Source organism: Syngnathus typhle, linkage group LG1, assembly GCF_033458585.1.
Source record: "Syngnathus typhle isolate RoL2023-S1 ecotype Sweden linkage group LG1, RoL_Styp_1.0, whole genome shotgun sequence".
Taxonomy (NCBI): domain Eukaryota; kingdom Metazoa; phylum Chordata; class Actinopteri; order Syngnathiformes; family Syngnathidae; genus Syngnathus; species Syngnathus typhle.
The window spans coordinates 10,463,784-10,484,571 of NC_083738.1; the positions used below are offsets into that span (position 1 = coordinate 10,463,784).

At 41.1% G+C, this 20,788-nt stretch overlaps 1 protein-coding gene across 2 annotated transcripts in view; it reads right to left on the reverse strand.

Annotated features, from left to right (window-relative positions):
- The window catches only part of lingo2 (leucine rich repeat and Ig domain containing 2), a 178,373-nt gene that overhangs the window by 60,894 nt on the left and 96,691 nt on the right, over nt 1-20,788 (reverse strand). The window contains exon 1 of one of the 2 annotated variants that reach the window (XM_061289946.1): nt 5,276-5,629. The exons of the other annotated variant lie outside the window; for it this stretch is intronic. Within the exon in view, the coding sequence (XP_061145930.1) occupies nt 5,276-5,278 (3 nt within the window). The 5' untranslated portion in view covers nt 5,279-5,629. Of the gene's footprint in view, nt 1-5,275; nt 5,630-20,788 lie in introns of those variants that run through there. 2 annotated transcript variants of the gene reach the window in all.

The window sequence follows — 20,788 nt, forward strand, 5'->3', positions numbered from 1 at the left end:
ATTTACTAGTCGTACTAAAACGTACTAAAACATTTTGGCAGAGCACTGTGTACAACCAGTATGGATCAACAAATTCATCACTTGATCCATATATAAGGCGCACCGGACTATAAGGAGCACTATCGACTTTTGATAAAAATGTAGGTTTTTAGGTGCGCCTTATAGGGCGGAAAATACGGTACTACTCTACATGCCTTATTTTACATGTCAATGTTGCGACATCAAAAGTGGTCGAAGACAAAGGGCGATAACCAAGGCAGTCCGGAATATATGAAAGCATGACGTAAAGTTATGGCTAAATCGAACAGCAGCTGGCGGAAGCTGAAATTCAAAAATTATGATTGCATCTTTGCTGCTTAGTGGCAATCGAGCCAAGATGCTATACGAGTCTGTCATTGCTATTATCTTCACAGTTTGGCCAGAATTAGCTGACGTTGAGCTTCCATTAATCACCTGCCACCTCCGCACCACAGGGGTCAACAGAATGGGTGATTGGGTTGGAGAGTGTTAGCAGGTTAGGAGGGACGAAATATGTTTTTTTATGCCATATTTATGTAGTGGGCATATGTCGAGCCAAGGCAACTATTATGTCAAGGCACGTGTAAGCGTGATCCCAATGTATAGATTTTAAAGGGCTACTTGAACAGGCTGACCATTTGCATGGTTGGTTTGTAAAAACTATGTCAGCACTAAAATTCACCACCCTATAACTGAAATAGATCAAATGGAAATAGAATAAACATAGATTTAAAAAAAAGACTAAAATGTAAAGTTACGCCGGCGTTGTACATAAATGAAAGAATGAGACTAAACTTGACAGTTCATGTAGCACATCAAAACAAAAGCACAAGAAGAAAAAAGAGCAATAGAATATTGAGTCCCCTGCGCGTCTGCACGCAGAGGCGACCCCCCCCCGAGTGCTGTATGAAAAAGGCTCACGATGATAAAATATTAACTCCATGGAATCTTTGACATGCGACGTTCAATAGAGCCCACCCACGGAAGTGAACACGCTCAATAACTCCAAATTCAAGAAAAAGAAGAAAATATAGTGTAATGTAAATAATATAACTTGTGACTCAGTGGTCATATGACACGATGGCATGAAGTACAGCTCATGTGACAAGATAGACATGACTTGATGGTCATAAAGGCATGATGGATATGTTGGACGCATGACATTATGGACATGATACATCTGAAATGATGGTCGCAGGACATGATGGACATGATGGACATGATATGCTCGTCGCATGACGTGATGGACTTGTCACATGATGGATGTGATGGATATGTGACATGATGGACAATAGACGGTTGAAAGATGGACATGATGTCACGACTCGTCCCCGATCATGTCTATGTGCTTGCATATTTCAAATTCATGCATATGTTTGTCATTAGGACGCACAAAAAAAGCCACAAAGACGTGTCTGAATTTGTATCTCAGCCTTCCTGGTTCGAAGCAGCCATTTTGGGACAGACAACCAAATGAGCCTCAAATCGGTATTCAAGTATTTACTGTGTCCTCGACATAGGAGCGACACCAAATTGCAAACCTTTTAAACCAGGGTTAATGTGGTCTTAAAACGGCATCAATGATTGATGATCATTTCAGAGATTCGTCAAGGGCTCTGAGGATCCGTTCATCTGTTGCTTTAATAGCTTTTCTAATTAATTCAAATTAACTCATCCTGGCTTTAATATGGCACCTTTCCCTAAAGGAATATCTTCATTCTGACCAAATAATCCACTCCCTAACTGATAAACACATGTAGCGCTTATGTGAGACACACAAAACAGCATACAGTGGCAATCAAAAGCGTTCTGTGAAAACACAACTCAGCTTTGCATGAGCCAACAGTGACCACCGACACGGACAATTTTCTCCTCCGATAGGGACTAACCACAGTAACAAAGCTTGATCAACTCCTATTACGCACCTCCGACTCAATCCAGCTCTGCCTCACCCACCTCAGCATGGGTAGTCATGAAAAAGCAGTAGCAAATGAGAAACTAAAGTAAAAAAAGGAAAGTGAAATTAATAAAACCCTGTCCAACCCACAAAAACAAAAGTAGTCATTCTTGTATAGGTAATCAATCCAAGGTACAGTAATCCTTCGCTACATCGCGGTTCATTTATCGCGGCTTCAGTACATCGCGGATTTCTTTTCAAATTAAAAAAGAAAAAATTCTAAATTGAGGGATTCCTGTATATCTTTCTAACCACCCAACTCACCCATACAGCAAAACCAAACACAACCACCCAACTCACTCATACACGAAAAACCAAACACAACCACCCAAGTCCAAGTCCAAGTCCAAGTCCAAGTCCAAGTCCAAGTCCATCCGTCCGTCCGTCCGTCCGTCCGTCCGTCCATCCATCCATCCATCCATCCATCCATCCATCCATCCATTCATCCATCCATCACCTGAATTAAAAATAATTTTGTGGAGTTCGCATTTTCTCCTCATGCTTGGGTTTCCTCGGGATACTCTGGTTTCCTCCCACATTCCAAAAACATGCATGGTAGGCCGATTGACCACTGTAACCGGCGATTGGCAACCAGTGTCGTTAAAAGTAGAATGCCAGATAGAAATACCAGATTATATTGAATTAAAAAAAGTCATACTCAAAAGCAATGAATGACCAAATTCACTCATTTTTAGCATAATAACTCATGATAATTTACAGCAACTTAGGTGTTTGTTTCTGTCAAGCATAGACCCAAACAAACAAACAGCATGTTACAATGGCAATATGAAGCGCAAACCACTAACGAGCCTTATCGTGTGCGTGCACCCATTGCGCCGATGCCAAGCTGTCGCCATGACCCCCTTTCCTCATGCTCAGCCAAGCGCTGATGCTCCGGGCCTAACAGATGAGGGAGTTGTTCTCATCATCATCGTCTCCATATCGCACGGAACTCTCCAGAAATAATATCCACGTGACTGTGCAAGTTTTTCAAAGTCACAGGAGTAACATTGTAGTATTTTGTCACAAACCCAGTTACTGTATACCCATTTTTTTTAACATGATCGGAGTGTCTTTATTCCCCGACAGACAAATTAAAATATTTCCTGTCGCTATCAGTTGTGTTTTTGTTGCCGTCTGTCAAAACAAATAAAGCTAGTGGCTCATAAAGTGAAAAGATCAGATTGATTTTGGTTGTAAACTTTCCTTTACCTTGGCTGATGCTAACAATAGCACTGGTGACCCTACTTTAAATTGGGCTAAGACATGGGCTGTTGAGAGCAGAAGAAAAGTTAATCCTGAATTTTCTCTTTCTTTCTTTCTTTCTTTCTTTCTTTCTTTCTTTCTTTCTTTCTTTCTTTCTTTCTTTCTTTCTTTCTTTCTTTCTTTCTTTCTTTCTTTCTTTCTTTCTTTCTTTCTTTCTTTCTTTCTTTCTTTCTTTCTTTCTTTCTTTCTTTCTTTCTTTGGATACTAATGTGCCATGGCAACCTGGTTGGGAATGATATCGAAAAGGGAATCTTGGGAAAGGGAAAATTGCTAAATGCAAGCATTTTATCATTGGCTTTCGCTTCAAACAAACAAACAAACAAACAAACAAACAAACAAACAAACAAACAAACAAACAAACAAACAAAAATCATCTTCATTTAAACAGGCTGATTAAACCGTGGGTGGGCTTTTATTTGATTTGTCACTTACTGAGTTTGAGTTGGCTCCTCACATTTCAACCCGCATGTCGCTGTTGGTAATTTGCTGTGGGTTTTACACTACCATTTGGAGCGGACTGCAAACATTATCAGTGTTTGCTATCCAAAGCCGCTGGCCGTTAATCCTGTCAACAATTCTCACACTGCTGCTAAAACGTGGAAAGATAAACAATGAGCGGTCGTAGCAATGCGGCGAGAGGTCAAAATGTGTTCCAACACAAAGAAACCTTTATATGTAAAAAAGAAAAAGCAGTCAACTGTTTACATTCTTGTTACATTTTAGAGGTTGTGTAACTCCTAATTCTTTAGAAATGAATCAATGCTTGAACACTAAAGTCGCAATGTAATCAAGTGCACAGCATACAAGAAGCAAAACTGCGTCATGATGAATAGATTTTACCTTCATGTTGATGAGCCACTTAATTAATCCGGTGCGTGTGTGTGCGCGTGTGTGTGTGCAAGATAAATGTAGCATTGCCTGAATTGTCTGGCAATTTGACTTGTTTTTTTGGAGGATTACCATGTGAAGATCTTTCTTTGCCATTTCAAGAGTATATTTGCGGTTTTATAATTACAATATACGTATATTCGCCAACTAGTTCTGACCAAGCTATTTGAATAGACAAGAGTTCTCCCATGACTGATGGTTTACAGTACAACAGCACTGTGTCTCAATTTCTACATTGTTTGTCATGCAAGTCGTAATTTTCGCTGGGAAAAAAAAAAGTAGTGCACTCAAAACTCACCACGATGCACTTGGGGAAAATATTAGTGAGCATTGATGGTCACTCAACAGGGTACTGTACAGAACACCCTGCAAGTGTGGTACTATATTTTGAATGAGGGGTTAAAGGCGAAGGGTGGACATTCGGGCACAGTCCGTGACTTTTTACTTGGCATATCACTTCATTTTGAAGGTGTTCTAAATCAATAATGTACCCTACAGTATTGGTCAGCGCTTATCAAACATTACTGTGGGTTGCAAAATTGAACATATTTTCAGACATGACAGTCAATTTATGTGTACCTCATCTGGATGAGATTTATGGCAAGGCCATCAACCTTCACTAAATGTGTACATGAATAGACGTGCATGTGTGCAGTTTTTGCCACATTTGGTTTCATTTTGCATCTTTGGACGACTTGATGTAAATCATAGGGTGTCACGATTTGCCTTGAAGAGGACTAATCATCCAGTTATCTCTGTGAAACAACCCTCTTTTTTGTCAGTGCTGATAATGATGCTTTGACTAGCTAGCATGAAGCGTTAATGGATAACTCCACAGCTAATTCCGCTATTTGTAGGACTATTTGTATTGGTGGAGCCGAATCATCCGTCCGTCCAAACTCATCAAAACCGCAAATGTTAAAAATACGAGTAGTAGCTATTATATCATTTAGGATGAAAATATATGGATTTGTTTATTATATTTATCAATGTTTTTTAATATTTCAATATTTTTGATAAATAATTCAATTATTAAACAGCGTTTAATGTATTAACATTTTGGAATAACGCTTCATAAAGCAAGTAAATTACATCGTGAAATGATGTGATTGGGTCTTAATTTCCAAATGAACTGTTGGAGCATACCATTTCATGTGTTTAAATCTTTTCTTCTCTCAGCTCCAATCAATCCAGTCAGACACGTTTGTGTTTGAGATCATCCTTCTTCCCTTGCCAGCCTGATGAAATTCTCCACTGGTTTTCCCACACATCAATGTCGAGCTGGCTGTCACGGCCAGAAACAAATGGCGGCGACCAATGTGAGTAGAAGTAAGATAAATAAACTAAAATATGGCTGTGTCAGCGGCTGCATTAACTGGCGCACGCGTCGCGAGCAGGTAGGATACATTATTCGTGTATGAATCATTCAACGCTGCACACACCTTGGTCTCTAACACAGGCCATTTCCTGCTAATCTACTTTTTCTCGTTCTGCATATACATACTTGATCGTAAACCAGTGACAGACAAAGCACGCGCACACACACAGCACACAATCGCGCGCGCGCACACACACACACACACACACACACACACACACACACACACACACACATACACACACAGTTATTTAATTAAATGCATATTGAAGAATTCATTCATATTGAGTTCATCAGGATCAGCTTTGTGCGATTTATTAGGTCCAAACACTATTAAAAAGTAGCATAGCTCACCATAATAGTTCTTGAAGCAGTGGATCCCCAAACACAGAGGCAGTGTAAACAATAGAATACAGATAATTGGTTCCGTTTGAAGGCGGCTCGGTGGCGCACTTGGGTAGCACGTCCGCCTCACAGTTAGGAGGGTGCGGGTTCGATTCCACCTCCGGCCCTCCCTGTGTGGAGTTTGCATGTTCTCCCCGGGCCCGCGTGGGTTTTCTCCGGGCACTCCGGTTTCCTCCCACATCCCAAAAACATTCTTGGTAGGCCGATTGAAGACTCCAAATTGTCCCTAGGTTGTTTGTCTCTGTGTGCCCTGCGATTGGCTGGCAACCGGTTCAGGGTGTCCCCCGCCTACTGCCCGATGATGGCTGGGATAGGCTCCAGCACGCCCGCGACCCCAGTGGGGACTAAGCGGTACAGAAAATGGATGGATGGATGGTTCCGTTTGATACAATAATTAAAAAAATAATAATAATTCATGACAGCGTATTTGAAAATGTTATTTGGGAAAAAAATGAATGAATAATAACTAAAGGATGATCATAAGTAAATACATAAATTGTAAATTGTTTTTATTTTAATATATATTTTTGTACTTTAGCATTGTAACTATGTATCCTTTTAATTCAACATTTAATTATTTTTCATCTTGTACAACTGATTAAAATCATTAAAAACAAAAGTGCATCTTATTACACAGTTTTGAGATTTTTTAATTTAACAATAATTCATTTAGAAACTACTGTCAGGACATTTGATTTTGTGTTAAACAATTCATAATATTATTAACACTATTAAATTGATATTATTTTAAATGTTTTTATTTAATCTTTTTTGCTGCTATTTTTATGCATCCATCTATTCTCTGTACAACAAATTGTAAGCGTTTGGGGTAGAAAATTTATAATATAAAATATATAAATATAAAATAATAAAATTTAAAAAATTATATTTAGCATTCATTCATCTTCCGAACCACTTTTCCTCACGAGGGTGGTGAGTGTCCAGGCACCTGTCCCCCAGTAGGCAGGGTACACCAGCCAATCGCAGGACACATATACTAGACTAACGACCTTTCACTCTCACAATCACACCTATGGATGAGTGGTCCATCGGCCTAACATGCATGTTTATCTGGGAGGTGGTGGGGTGGGAGGAAGCCAAAGCACCCAGAACATGCCAACTGCACAAGACCGGTGCCACAATTGAAGCCTGCACCTCTGAACTATGAGGCAGATGTGCTAACCAGTGCCTCACCGTGCCGCATCAATACTGTTATTCAATCAAATGTATTTTAAAATAAAAGTCAGTGTTTAAAGTGAGTCTAAAAAATCTGTGCACAGCCGAGTGCGGTTGTTAACAAGTCAGCACAGCTGGGATTTTAACCTTCCAGCTGCACAGACTCCTCATCACAGCAACCCAATGAATCATTGTCAAATCGCTTGACGTGACACAATTATAGGAGGAGTCATTTGGACGGCCTGGCATCTGGCGCTTCGCCCACGCACCTGACGATATCGTCTCCTCCTCACCATTGTCGCTTGGCGTGGCATTTCCCTGTTAATGAACTCGCTTTAAAGTGAAGATGCTTCTCTCCTTTCCACCGCTTTTGGGTAGCATACTAATTCCAGTTTCAACTCACACTTCAGAACAAGGCTAACCTTGGAATAACTCATAGGATTTTAAATCATGTTAACTTTTTAACAGTTTGAAGTTACTTGCAAATAGGTTTATGTGTGATGCCTGCCTGACTTATCTCTGTCTCAGACACGCCACATACTACAATTTAATTGTTGCAAAATTTGAATTTTGACTTTTTTTTGTCAAAAACATCCAGCCTATCCAGCTCAAAGAAATGTTTGGTAACATTTAATATTTTGATTTCCTTATCAGAGATTGGCCTCATAATTTGAAACCCTCTAATTTCAATAAAAGATAACTCTTTAGAGTCTTTTTACTCCGTCACTAACACATATTCACATAATTTAAACTTCCAAATATTCTCAAAATTCAGGACACCTTAAGGCTATTATATAAATTATATGAAGTGAGCCCTCATTTTTCGCGGGAGACGCGTCCATAACCATAACCACCAGCAAAAAAACAAAAATCTGCAAAGTAGAAACGATACATGTATTATTTAGGAAATTAAACACCATTGTATTGAAATCTTCATCATGTGGTGTTTCTTGTAAGCCGCTAGAGGGCATGGATTTTTTGCAAGTCAATTAGAAGTGTTTTTTCCTTGCCAAGCAATGCAGCGTGTCCACCTTCAGAATTACCACACTACACTAACCCGGGGGACAGCGTGCACAGTGAAACCAAAGCGAGGCACGGTTACGCATGCATCTCCTGTTGCATTGCGGTCCAGTACACAATATTAAAGCTTTTTAAAACCTCTCCAATAGTTTTACACAACATTTCCCATTCCCTTAATCACCATTCCCACACTGTTCTGTGCATGTATTTACTTATTTACTTTACAGTAAATAAATAAAAAAAAACACTCCTTCTGCACCGGTTGGCGCTTCTTCCTTAGCGTGTGGCCGGCTGGCGCCACCTACGCTTGAACTCTGTCACATCCGCAGTGATGATGATGATAGAACTTTATTCATCCCACAGCCGGGAAATTCACTTGTCACAGCAGCGCATATGAGTGCAAGAATAATACGAGCGCAAGAATAAAAAAAGTGCCAGAATTACAAAAAAGGGTTAACAGACAAGGACAAACACAAGTGCTGCTAGCAGAGACAAAACACATTCATTTTATCAGGTGGCATGCATGTTGTAAAGTCTGACAGCAGAGGGAATGAAGGACCTGCGGAACCGTTCCTTTCTACACCGAGGGTGCAAAAGTCTGCCGCTAAAGGAGCTGCTCAGGGACCGCACAATCTCATGGAGGCGGTGAGAGGTGTTGTCCATGATGGATTTAAGCTTAATCAACGTCCTCCTCTCAGCCACAACCTCAATGGAGTCCAGGGGACAGCCCAGGACAGAGCATGCTCTTCTGACCATCTTATTCAGTCTCCCCCTGTCCCGGTCAGTACTGCTTCCACCCCAGCAGACCACAGCGTAGAGGATGGCTGAGGCCACCACAGAGTCATAGAAGTTCCGGAGGAGAGCCCTGCACACATCGAAGGACCTCAGTCTCCTCAGCAGGTGGAGGCGACTCTGGCCCTTTTTGTACAGGGCTTGGGTGTGATCAGTCCAGTCCAGTTTGTTGTTAAGGCGAACACCCAGGAATTAGTAGTTTTCCACTACCTCAATGTCCGATCCCTGGATGTTCACCGGAGTGAAGATGGGTGCTGTCCTCCCGAAGCTCACAATCAACTCCTTCGTCTTGCTGGTGTTCAGCTGAAGCTGGTTGAGCGCACACTAGCTGACAAAGTCCTTGATGACCGTCCTATATTCCAGATCGTTCCCCTCCGAGACATATCCAACAATGGCCGTGTCGTCGGAGAACTTCTGGATGTGGCAGTGAGCAGTGTCGTGGGTAAAGTCTGAAGTGAACAGGGTGAAAAGGAAATGAGAGACCACCGTACCCTGGGGGACACCTGTGCTGCAGCGCACCACGTCGGACACACAGCGATGTAACCTCACATACTGCGGCTGGTCGATGAGGAAGTCCGTTGTCCAGGCAGCCAGGCGCTGGTCCACACCCGCCTTCTCAATTTTCACCCTAAGCAGTGACGGCTGTATGGTGTTAAAAGTGCTGGAGAAATCTAAGAACATGGTCCTCCCAGTACTCCTGTTGTCCTCCAGGTGAAGCAGTGTTCTGTGCTCCCACTAGTGAACGCAGGTGACCCAGGATGATCCTCTCCATAGTCTTCATCAGGTGGGAAGTCAAGGCAATAGGCCTGAAGTGGTTAGGCCCCTTGGGGTGCGGCACCTTCGGTACGGGGACCACGCACGAGGTCTTCCACAGTCCTGGGACCTTGTTCAGGATAAGGCTCAGGTTCAGGTTGAACAAGTACCTGACCACACCACTCAGCTGGTCCGCACAAACCTTGAGCAGTCTCGGCCAGATGCCGTCTAGGCCCGGGGCCTTCCCACACTATCAGCGTGTATTTAAACGCCGTTCTTCCGTCACTTATAAACCTGCGAAGTAGTGCATTCGCCAAAGACGAAGCGCCAACTGGCGAGGGATCACTGTATATTTATAAATGTTTTGACAAAATTGACAAATGAACAGATAATTTCCAATTTTCTCCTATTTTCACGTGTTTTGATCTATTCACACTATGCCAATTGTTTAGCTAAAACATGTTACCATTTATCGAAATCCCCAAAGTCTCATATTCTCAGTTAAACTGCCAAATTATGAGTTCGTTTACATAATTTCCTTCTTCTATATTTCGTACTAAATTCAAATCAAAGTCCCCAAGTTTCACAATTTAACTCCCAAGTGAATATTTTACGTTTGCCTCCTCCTTCCATGTGTCTTGACCGATCAAGACCAGTCCAACTTCTGGTCTCACATTATACATTTCAACAATTCAATCACAGTATTTCTTTCTGCAGAAACTGCATTCTCTACTTGGGATAGTATGCTTGTTTAATTGTCGCAGCAGTCCCCGTATGTACTGTATACATCTTTTTAAAATGAAATATAAAATGAGAAATAACTAACTTCTTTTGTCAAGGAGGCCGGGAACCCCAACAATAATCTTCCTAAAGCCAATAGGACATTCCTGATCTGAATTATATACTTCTGATAGATTATATCCTGATGTGTGTTGTGTAAGACAAACAAGGGTAAACCCGCTGTGTCATAAACATATTTGAAGCGCTAAAAGCATCACTGCTGTCGACGCTTTCATCCAATTTTGAATTGGACGTAGTGTGAGCAACTTTAGCACCCCAGCAGGAGAAGCCTTTGGCAAGCTTTGTGCATTCAATAAAAATATAAGAAAAAGAAAAGACACCCGGAGGTACCGAGAACTTTTAATGAAATTAAAACAAGACAAGTCAGGACAAGCTGAAAGAAAAGGGCAACCACTGCAATGCATCCTTCTGACTGCTTAAGCTCCCTCATTTCAGGCAGTGATGGCAAGAAAAAACGTTTTGTCGAGATTGACAGCACAATCAAAGCTGTGAAGCTGTCGAAAACATGTTTTTAGAATGGGAGGGGCATTTTTATTTTTATATACGTATATGAAAGAGGTGGAGAGCACAATTCAGATGCCACGCAAACACCACACATCCTCCCTCATGGCGAGTCAGACTGGTAAACATCGGTGAAAACGTTGCGAGTGCAAAAAAGGACATACCAACTCCCCCCCAGTGTTGCGGTGAATCTTAATGTATTACATATTCTTGTGAAAACTTGTTTTATTGTAATTGGAACGAATTTCATTGGATCACATGTGGATCACCTCCTATTGCATTGCTACTGTAGTCAATAATACAGTACTTGCACCATTATTGATGAAAAATGTATTGTGCTGTTATTGGAAGGAATCCTATTCCATCTCATTGCAAGTGAAAGGAATCATTTCGTATATTTAAAGGCAATATTTGCATTATTACTGATGTGACTCAATGTTTCATAATGGGAATAAATTGTGATTTGCCTGAGTCATATACTTTTCACAAATATGTTAGAATTAATACTGTAGTGGCATACCAAATAGTTACTCCAGTGAACTGCATTTGATGACATTGTTAATACAGTGAATTGTACGGTAATATATTGTGTCCGAATTGAAAATAAACTGAATGAATTGTATTTCTTGAAAATTTAAGTAAATCTTTTTGTATTGCATGGATATTGGAGTGAGTCGAATCATATCGGAATTGGAGTGTATTGTGACGCATTGTTTTTGGGGTGGATAGTATCATTATCATTTTGTTATGGGAGTGAATCATATTATATAGCAATGGGAGTGGATAAAATACAGTGATCCCTCACCACTTTGCGCTTCTCCTATCGCAGAGGCGTTACTCCACGTGAAAAGGGGAGAAAACTGCGTAAGATATCTGTTCGTTTGTCAATTTTGTCAAAACTTTTATAAAGGCACAGCGATCCCTTGCCATTTCGCGCTTCACCTTTCGCAATGCAGGGCGAGAGCGAAGACGTGACACAGCCGCGCACAAAGGAAAAATGCACCGCCGTGGAGAAAGAGTTAGGACAGCGGCCGGCAATGAGCGCTCGTAGCGCGGTGCGTGCCTCTGAGCAATGTGCGTCACTGCGGACGTGACTGAGGACAAGCACATGAGGCCGGCAGCCGGCCACGTGCCAGGGAACAGCACCAACCGGTGCAGAAGGAGGCGGGACGTGACAATATCACGTGTTTGTTCTTTTTATTTACTGTAAAGCTACAACACATGCACAGAACAGTGTGGGAATGGTTATTAATGGAATGGGAAAGGTTTATGATGCGTAAAAGTATTGGGGAGGGTTTAAAAAACTTGTGGACAGGATGACAATTCCAAAGGAGTTCATGCGTAACTGACATTGATTTCGCTATGCATGATGTCCCCCGGGTTAGTGTAGTGTGGTAATTTTGAAGGTGGACACTTTGCATTGCTTGTCAAGGTAAACCATGTTTTTAATTAACTTACAATACACCCTAACACTCTAGTGGCCAACAAGTAACACTACGTGTTGAAAATTTCAACACAGTAGTGTTTAAATTTCTAAACACTATGTACATATACTGTTTCTAATTCGCAGTTTTTCGCGAGTGGTTCTGGAGTTCATCTCCTGCGCTAAACGCTGTATTCCATAATTGTTGGACTAAAATGTGTCATAGTGATATAAGAGTTCTTGATGGGGGGAAATATTTTTGTATCACGGCATTATTGAAGTGAATTGTGTCTAATCCAATATGTGCAAGGGATCTTGGGTAATCTTTCTTAGCAACATGTTCTAGATTTTGTTTTTTCCCCCAGATTGATTTTATTAGGATGGCACCGCGGAAGCGACTTCATTAGCAGGGCTGACACAAGATGAAAGATGCGACCATGACAATGGCTGCCAATAAAAGTCCGCGCAAGCCAGCAGCCACTTGATTTTCTGTTTTTATTCTTCCCGAGTTGCTGCTAGAGTTGTTTGAAAAGCTTCTTTCATGCTGTAGTTTGCCAGCGGGGTCACGCTCAGCATGTAATAACTTCTGCACGCTAGCAGCTAATTCTCAATCTGCCCAGCACAGCTGCATAGGAAGTCGGGAAAAGGAGGGCACCTGCTTCCCGACACGTCTCATTACGGCATGATTGTGAAAACACTCGTGGCGGTAAGCGCTCATATGTATTTGCTTATTCACGGTAACGCACTATAAATAAGATTAACAGTCACTTCCAGGAATGTTTTCAATCAGAAATGCCAGTCAAGCCGCACCGTTATGCATTCCTCCAGTTAAACAGTAAAGCAATTTAAGTCTATCTGCAACGCATTGGGCCAAGCACTGCAAGTTTAATTAAGCAGGAGGACACATCAAACTCAACCAGGAATGCTTCCATATAAATAATCACATCCCAAGAGTGGCTGTCCACCTATCAAGTGTGAAATTCAAGCGTGGTGTTTTGAGGTCTTTTTTTTTACCTAGATCCTTGGAATCCTCTGACTGGCTACGGCTACATTATGCACACAAGCTGAATTGGTAGGCTAACAAGAAAAAACGCAGACTCTGTTGAATCAAGTATTGGTTGGGTAACTTGCGACAAATTTATCGGCTCTGTCTTGAATTTGAATTTTTTAGTTTTTATTAAAGAGGGGTTCAGTGAATGAGCTAAAAGCTAAGCAGACTTGCCTTTAGTTGGATATATTAGAATTAATGTCCGATGTCCGTCAGCGTATGCCAACAGTCTCCTACTGGTTTGTCTCAATACTTTTGCCTACAGAGCGCTTGTGGATACACTTATGTTTACTCTGCTTCAGAGGCCTGTTTGAGTAGATGCATGAATAAATTATCACATTAATTACAATGATGCCCCCGATAACGACATCCATTTACTTGGAAGCCAGATAACAAGCGAGGAATGTCGTCGTGGTGCAGGGTTTTTTTTTTTTTTTTTTTTTTTTTTGAGCTCAACATCCCGACCACAGTCAATTACCTCGCATTACACTGTGACCTTATCCAAAGTGACAAACAGCCAATTTTTTTTTTTGAGCTGCTCTGTGTGCATGCATTACCTTTTCTGATTTAGTGACTTCCCTCTAAATGCCACATTTGTCGCCATCCCAGCGGAGTCATTCGCTCAGCCATTTATTATGGCTAAAATCTGAGGGGGATCTGGCCAGAACACACTATGTGATTTATTGCTAAATAGTTAAAAACAGCAGAACACAACATATAATGTAAATGCATTGGTAAACCTATTCAGGTGTATCCATCTCCTGGGACTCATCTGAGACCGCAGTATTTCCAGTGACTTAACTAACTCCAGTCAGTCAACCGATTCACCTGAGTCATCTAAGTCTAATTTACCAGTGAATTGGCCAGATCCAGTACCTTTTCCAATTCAAATGACTCATCTTTAGTCAGTAATTCCGATCATGTAAATCTGCAGTGTTTCAGATGACATTCGCTTTGTTTCCGGTGAGTTGACAAGGGTCAGGTCAGGCTGCTATGACTCATCGGCGACAACAGTATTTCTAGTTATTTTCTAGTTTATGTGAATTTCCAGTTGACTATTTCAAGTCAGTCAATCAATTCAGTTGAATCATCTGAGTTCACTTTGAGTCCGGTGAGTTCGCTAACTCTAATCAGTCTCCCAGTTCATTGGAGTTCACTCTTTCCATGAGGCCATCAAGGCAAATCATTTAGGTGATTTAATGATTTGAGAGCACTCTTGTTTCCAGTGAGCCTGCTAACGTGCCTTGTCTACGGAACAGCAGCCGGCCAGCGGACTCATGTGATTGGACTTGTGAATCAGTGCAAAGATTTATATCATTAACCCGGATGATTCATGAATGATCCAGCTTTGGAGTACATGGCTTGCTTTCCAATCACCTGCCCTACCATCTAAAAACTGCCTGGCTACATCCCAGCTTGTTTTATTGGGAAGACGAGCGCTTGTCGCCTCTCGACTCCTTAGTACCATATGACTCGTGAGCACAGCCATCCAAAAGGTCAGCCTCACCTTCACAAGCAATACGATGGAGACCTTTCACTCACTAAGCCCATCACTCACAGCTCCCAAAGAACACAGAAGTCTCACTGGTTGCCCACCTTGTGATTCTCCACGTAAATGCTTTGCACTGGCATAAATCTTAAATATTCATAAATTTAAAAAGGAGCACACAAATGGACTGCACTTATATAGTGCTTTTTTCTACACCACATTGTGCCGAAAGCGCTTTAAAATGCCTCACATTCACCCATTCACATACACGTTCATACACTAATGGGAGACAACATGAAAGATTGTTTCCGTTGTTATAAAAATGAAAAATAAATTGTCACAACATATGAATATATACAAATATATCAGGAAACATTATACTAGACCTGGCAGACCAAAAAGGCCATACAGAAGTTCTTGGGGTCCACTCTTGGCTTTTACGCCTTGTGCCTTTTGAGTACTTTGGTTTTGAGGACCTACTTTTGCAAACAAAATTGGACCAAGAGTCTCAGTCCATATGGAAATGGAAATATATAGAAATATTTAAACCTGGACACCATATGATTTAAACCTGGATCCATATACAATTTAGATCACTAACCATATTTGGACTTGGAACCGCATGCAATTTGGACCAGTATTCGGAACCGTATGCAATTTGGACCAGTATTTATATCACACTACGACAAAAAAGTTGCCACTACCAGTACGCATTAAAGAATGTGAATCCTCATTAGCACAGTAACAATATTACAACAAGAATGCGTCATGTCCGCATTTCACCAGGGCCTACGAGCAATTCTACTTAAATCTGACTTGAGAAATTAATACAAAGATGTAGCTTATGTATGTGTGTGTGTGTGTGTGTGTGTGTGCGCGCGCGCGCGTGTGTGTTTGTATATAAGACAGCATAATGCAGAAATCCCTTTTCTTTCTCAAATCACAGTTGTCGGTTACAAACGCATGCAAGTGACCATTAAAAAGTTCACTTCAGGCTATGGCCTTTTCCGTTTAATTAGCAGCTACGACTCGCTAAAACCGCCTGCGGGCATCTCTAATATGACGGACGACAAGCTAGCGTGCAAGCCACCTCTAGGGACATTCAAAATATTGTTAAAATTCCGCAGGTTGTGTCAGCAGCATTGTTAACATCGCAGTTTAATAATAGTTTAAAAAAAAAAAAGATACCAGGAGGGTATTTTTTTGTGTTTTGTTGGAATGCGGCCAATTGAATAATGATGGCCCAGCACTCCTGCCCTCCTTACTGCTTGTTAGGTGTAGCGATGCTCCTCTTCAGCTAATTTCCTGAATGTTATTGTACAGCTCCTCAGCCGTTGTTTTTTTACCCACCACACGACGTTTTTCTATCTGTATTACAACTCCACTAGGCCAGTATTATGGCTCCACCCTGCTCAAGTCAAGAGATTTCAAGCCCCTAAAAATCTACTTTTTCTTGGACGACCTTTATTGCAAAATATGGTCTTAAAATAAAAATAATGAAATTAGAAATTAAGTTAAGTAGTTATCTGCCAATAGAAAGGAACATTTTACTTTTACTACAAAATATGAACGAGTTCATGAACTTTTGTTGTTGTTTTATTGAACACGTTGAGGTAGAACTGCCTCATGAATATGCCCTGGATCTTCAATCTCCACACATGAGGGAGCATCACGGTTGAATTGCGCATGCACGTCTCAGAACATAAACACCAAATGATTGTTTGTCCTCTATTATATGAATTTTGTGATCATCTAGAGCCAAAATCGTAATCATGATTAAAATTCGATTAATTGATCAGCCCTAATTTATCCATCTGTTTTCTGAACCGACCGCTTCTGCTCACAAGGGTCACAGGCATGCTGGACCCTGAGCTGGTTGCCAGCCAATTGCTGGGCTCACAGACACACAACCATTTGCACTCACACTCACAGCTACTGGAAATTGGCCTACCATGCATGTTTTGGGGATGTGGGAGGAAACCCACACCAGCACGGTGAGAACATGCGAACGTCACACAAGAAGGACGGAGCCAAAATAAATACCGCAAGCTCTGCACTGAGAGTCTGCCACCATGCCACCCGTTTCGATTATCCAAGATGGTAAAGGTATGGCTCATATGTGTTACTTGCATTATTTGGCCGAATGCAGTGTAGACTTCTCATTGACTGGATTTTTTAACCATTCCGTTTATTCTTTCTGTGGAAGGTGGCTGTGGATCCTATCCATCCACCCACGCATCCAACCCAACCAATTGGTGAAGGCCCGGCCATCGGTAGTCCCTTCTCAAGGTTTCTCATTTTTCCCCAGTTGGGGGTTTGTGAGTTTTCCCTTGCCCTCCTGGGAGTTAAGATCAGGGGATGTTGAAAATAATTGTCAACTTTGGCCATGTGAAGTTTTTTGAGACTTGTATGTGATTAAGGACTGATAAATAAACCTGATTTGACTTAACTCATTTGTATTGTGCCTAGAGGCGGTTGCGATGAATAACATTATTTTATCATATCAAAAATTCAAATTTCTTGTGACTCAAATATACCTGTACTTGAGCAACCATGACGTTGACATGTCCTTGACCGTGTATTAGCGAAAGTCATTCTTTAATAATATACACAACATAATAGCCTGAGATTAAACCAAGCATTTAACTACTGTTAATAGCTAGGTAATAGCTCTGCAATATTTTTAGTCACATCACGCTATTAGCTGAAGGAAAGTGACTTTAAAAGTGAAGTGACTGCACTTTGTGTACAGAGCAGTTTGGTTGCATGCTCCATAAGACCCAACAAGAGTGTATGTGAGCAAAAAAGTGCAACCACAGTAAAAATGCCTACTGGCAGAGTTACAGCACACTATCAAAAAATGTGCTCACAGCAATTTGAAATCGTCTTAGTCTCTCACAGCGACCGTATCTGTGCATAGCCAGACACCTTTATTACTACTGATGTTGTCACTGACACTTTTCAGTGGTAGAAGCCATTGCATAAAATATTTATTTCCCGATACTTTCTGAGAGTTGATTTTTTCCATTGTTTTTTTTCTTCATTTCTTTTTGAGAGTGGATTTAGGCACCCATCAAAGTTGTTTGGTGTGTAATATTTGGATGCAGTTGGATGAACACTAGAACATAAAAGTGGTCTCTATGGTGTATGCGGGCGTCATTGCTCCCGGTCGCCCTCTAAAGGGAATGTTCTACTCAGTATTACATGTACGGAGTTTGTGCCTTGTTTATGTGTGAGATTCCCTTGAATAAGCCCGGTCTGTTTATTTTTATTGTGCAAGGTAATGAATTGTCATTGATAAACGGTGAAAAGACTTGTACTTGTTCTCTTTATTTATACAGTGCACAGTGGTGGTTATCATGAATGCCTGGCCAGGTATTATCATAGCGTGTCCTTTATGCTTGCGACAAAGTCGTACAAAATAAAGTCTGGACAGTTTATAAGTGACAATATTACTCTGTCATTGGGTTAATCCACATCACTTAATTTATGGATGTTCTATTGTTACCAACCGTCAGTGATGGCGCTACACAGAGGCTAGGGGGTCTATAGCCACATCAGGAATTGCCTTCTCACTGGACCACATTTACTTACACAAACACTATCATCCTAGTAAAGGCTTAAAAAACGGCTTTTGCGCATACGGGTCACTTTGGGAACGCACACACCAGAATGTCTAAGCCTTAGATACATACGTAAGTGGGGTCAAAAATTACCCCAGTGATTGCAATATGTCTATGATTTTAAAATGTCATCATCCATCCAATCCATCCAGTATCTTAGGTGCTTATCCTTACGAGGGTCGTTGTACAAGGAGACCACGCAAACTCCACACAGGAAGGCCGGAGCTGGAATCAAACTTTACACCTCTGAGCTGTGATGCGGACGTACCAATCAGTGCCCCATCGTGCCGCATTTAATCTTCCATATTTTCCTTAAATAGGTTGTCTTTGCAATGAGGCTGTTTGGATTTGTACATGTGTTGTACTTTTTAAATTATTGCAGATTTTATATTCCGACCACACTTTTCCATACGTGAAGTCAAGATGATGCAAAGAGCTGATAGAATTTCAAAAGTAAATTCTAAAAACCTTAGTTTTTTATCAACTGTGACTGTCAGGATAACGTGTAATGTTGCATATGTATACGTATGTTGTGTTTGCATGCAAACACAATATACCATCACACGCCCATTTATGTATACAGGCAAGAAGGCAGAAAGCAGTGCACTTTTTTTTCATACATGCACATCTGGTTGAGCACCGGGCCACCATGCTGGCCGAGCGTGTGGTTTGCGCTCGCCGGCAGAATGAAGACCCGCGATGCATGAAGGTGCTGCATTTGCATAAAAGTGAATTACGTTTCGTTAGGAGGGGGCAGACAGCAGGTAGTTTTTGTGTATGCTGCAATATCAGAAGGAATCGTGGGTATACTGCCTATCACTCTCTTTGTCCCTGTAGCTTTTCTTCCTGTTTTGGATTTGTTTGTGTCGACTGTTATTTTTCCACGCTGGAAAATAGCAGGCGCCTAATTAAGTCTTGGAGGGGGGAAAAAGAAGCTGCTTAGCGAGGCCGTGAGGGACAAATACAAACTGAAAGAAAAAACAACATCAAAGCTGAATATAAGGGCTGTACAATTAGGTACAATAATTCAGTGTCTCCCAATATTATTGGAGTCAAGGTAAATTGGGAAAAATTCAGAGGACACTGCTGAACAAAAGAGGCCACATCAAAGTATATATGTTGAAATACTTGTGATGTTGTCTCAATTTACACATTCACTCAGTGGGAAATCTGGAAGAACATGCAAACTCCACACAGGAAGGGTCGGAGGTGGAATCGAACCCGCAACCTCCTAACCGTCAGGCGGCCATGCTAACCAGTGCCCCACCGTGTCGCCCCTCAGTAGGACAATTATATCCTATTTTACTAGGCTTAGAAAGAATAGCATTTAATTGATTCGCCTGCCACTAAGTTGCTGGTAAAGATTAATATTTTTAGGTGATTTATTAAATATTTTTTGGTCAACATAAAAAAAGCTCCTATAGCTAGTTACTCATGATAACTACTGTTAGGGTGGTGCTCACACTAACTTATTTTGCAAGAACCACACAAGAGTCAAGCAAGTCATTTTAGACACCTGCAGGCGGAGAGTTCACTCGTCGCTGTGCTTACAGCGATGGTCGAATGAAGTCTGACTCTCGCTTCCCACAAGAGCATCTTTATTACGAGAAAAAGGGTGGGGGTGACAGTGGACTGAATAGACAAGTTAAAGCCCTTGACCTCTAGATTAGCAGAGCAGGGGATGTTTTACGACATTGTGTAGGATGGGACAAGCTAGGTTATTTATTACTGGTTACACACCAACATAAGCTTAAAACTAATCTACCTAGGTTATTTATTACCGGTTACATACATTCCAACATAATCATATGATCAAGATAGTTTTGGAAAACCCTGACAACTACTGCATTTCACCAAAGAAAGGAACAGAATTGAGTCAATAAAATCCTCAAAAGCTCAGTGCTGCACGGGCAGGTAAATTATCCATGTCCATATGGTTATGGGTTGGTCCTGTGTATTTCTATTGAGCAAGGTAGCCATTATCATAAACAACTGAGGTCGTACGAATTATAGAATATACAGTATATTGATCGTGCATGGCCGAGAGTGCTGTTGACTTTGTGGATTATTGTATTCTTCAAGACACACACATGGCTTATGTGTGACCAAGCACTCACTGGACTTTTCTTGCACTCTATAGATTACCTTAGTTCTGATAATTTCTACTGTGGATGATAGCAATTAGTATCTAAAATAACTTGTGAGAGAAAGGAAATATCACATTGATGATATGATTGCAGTTGTAAAAGT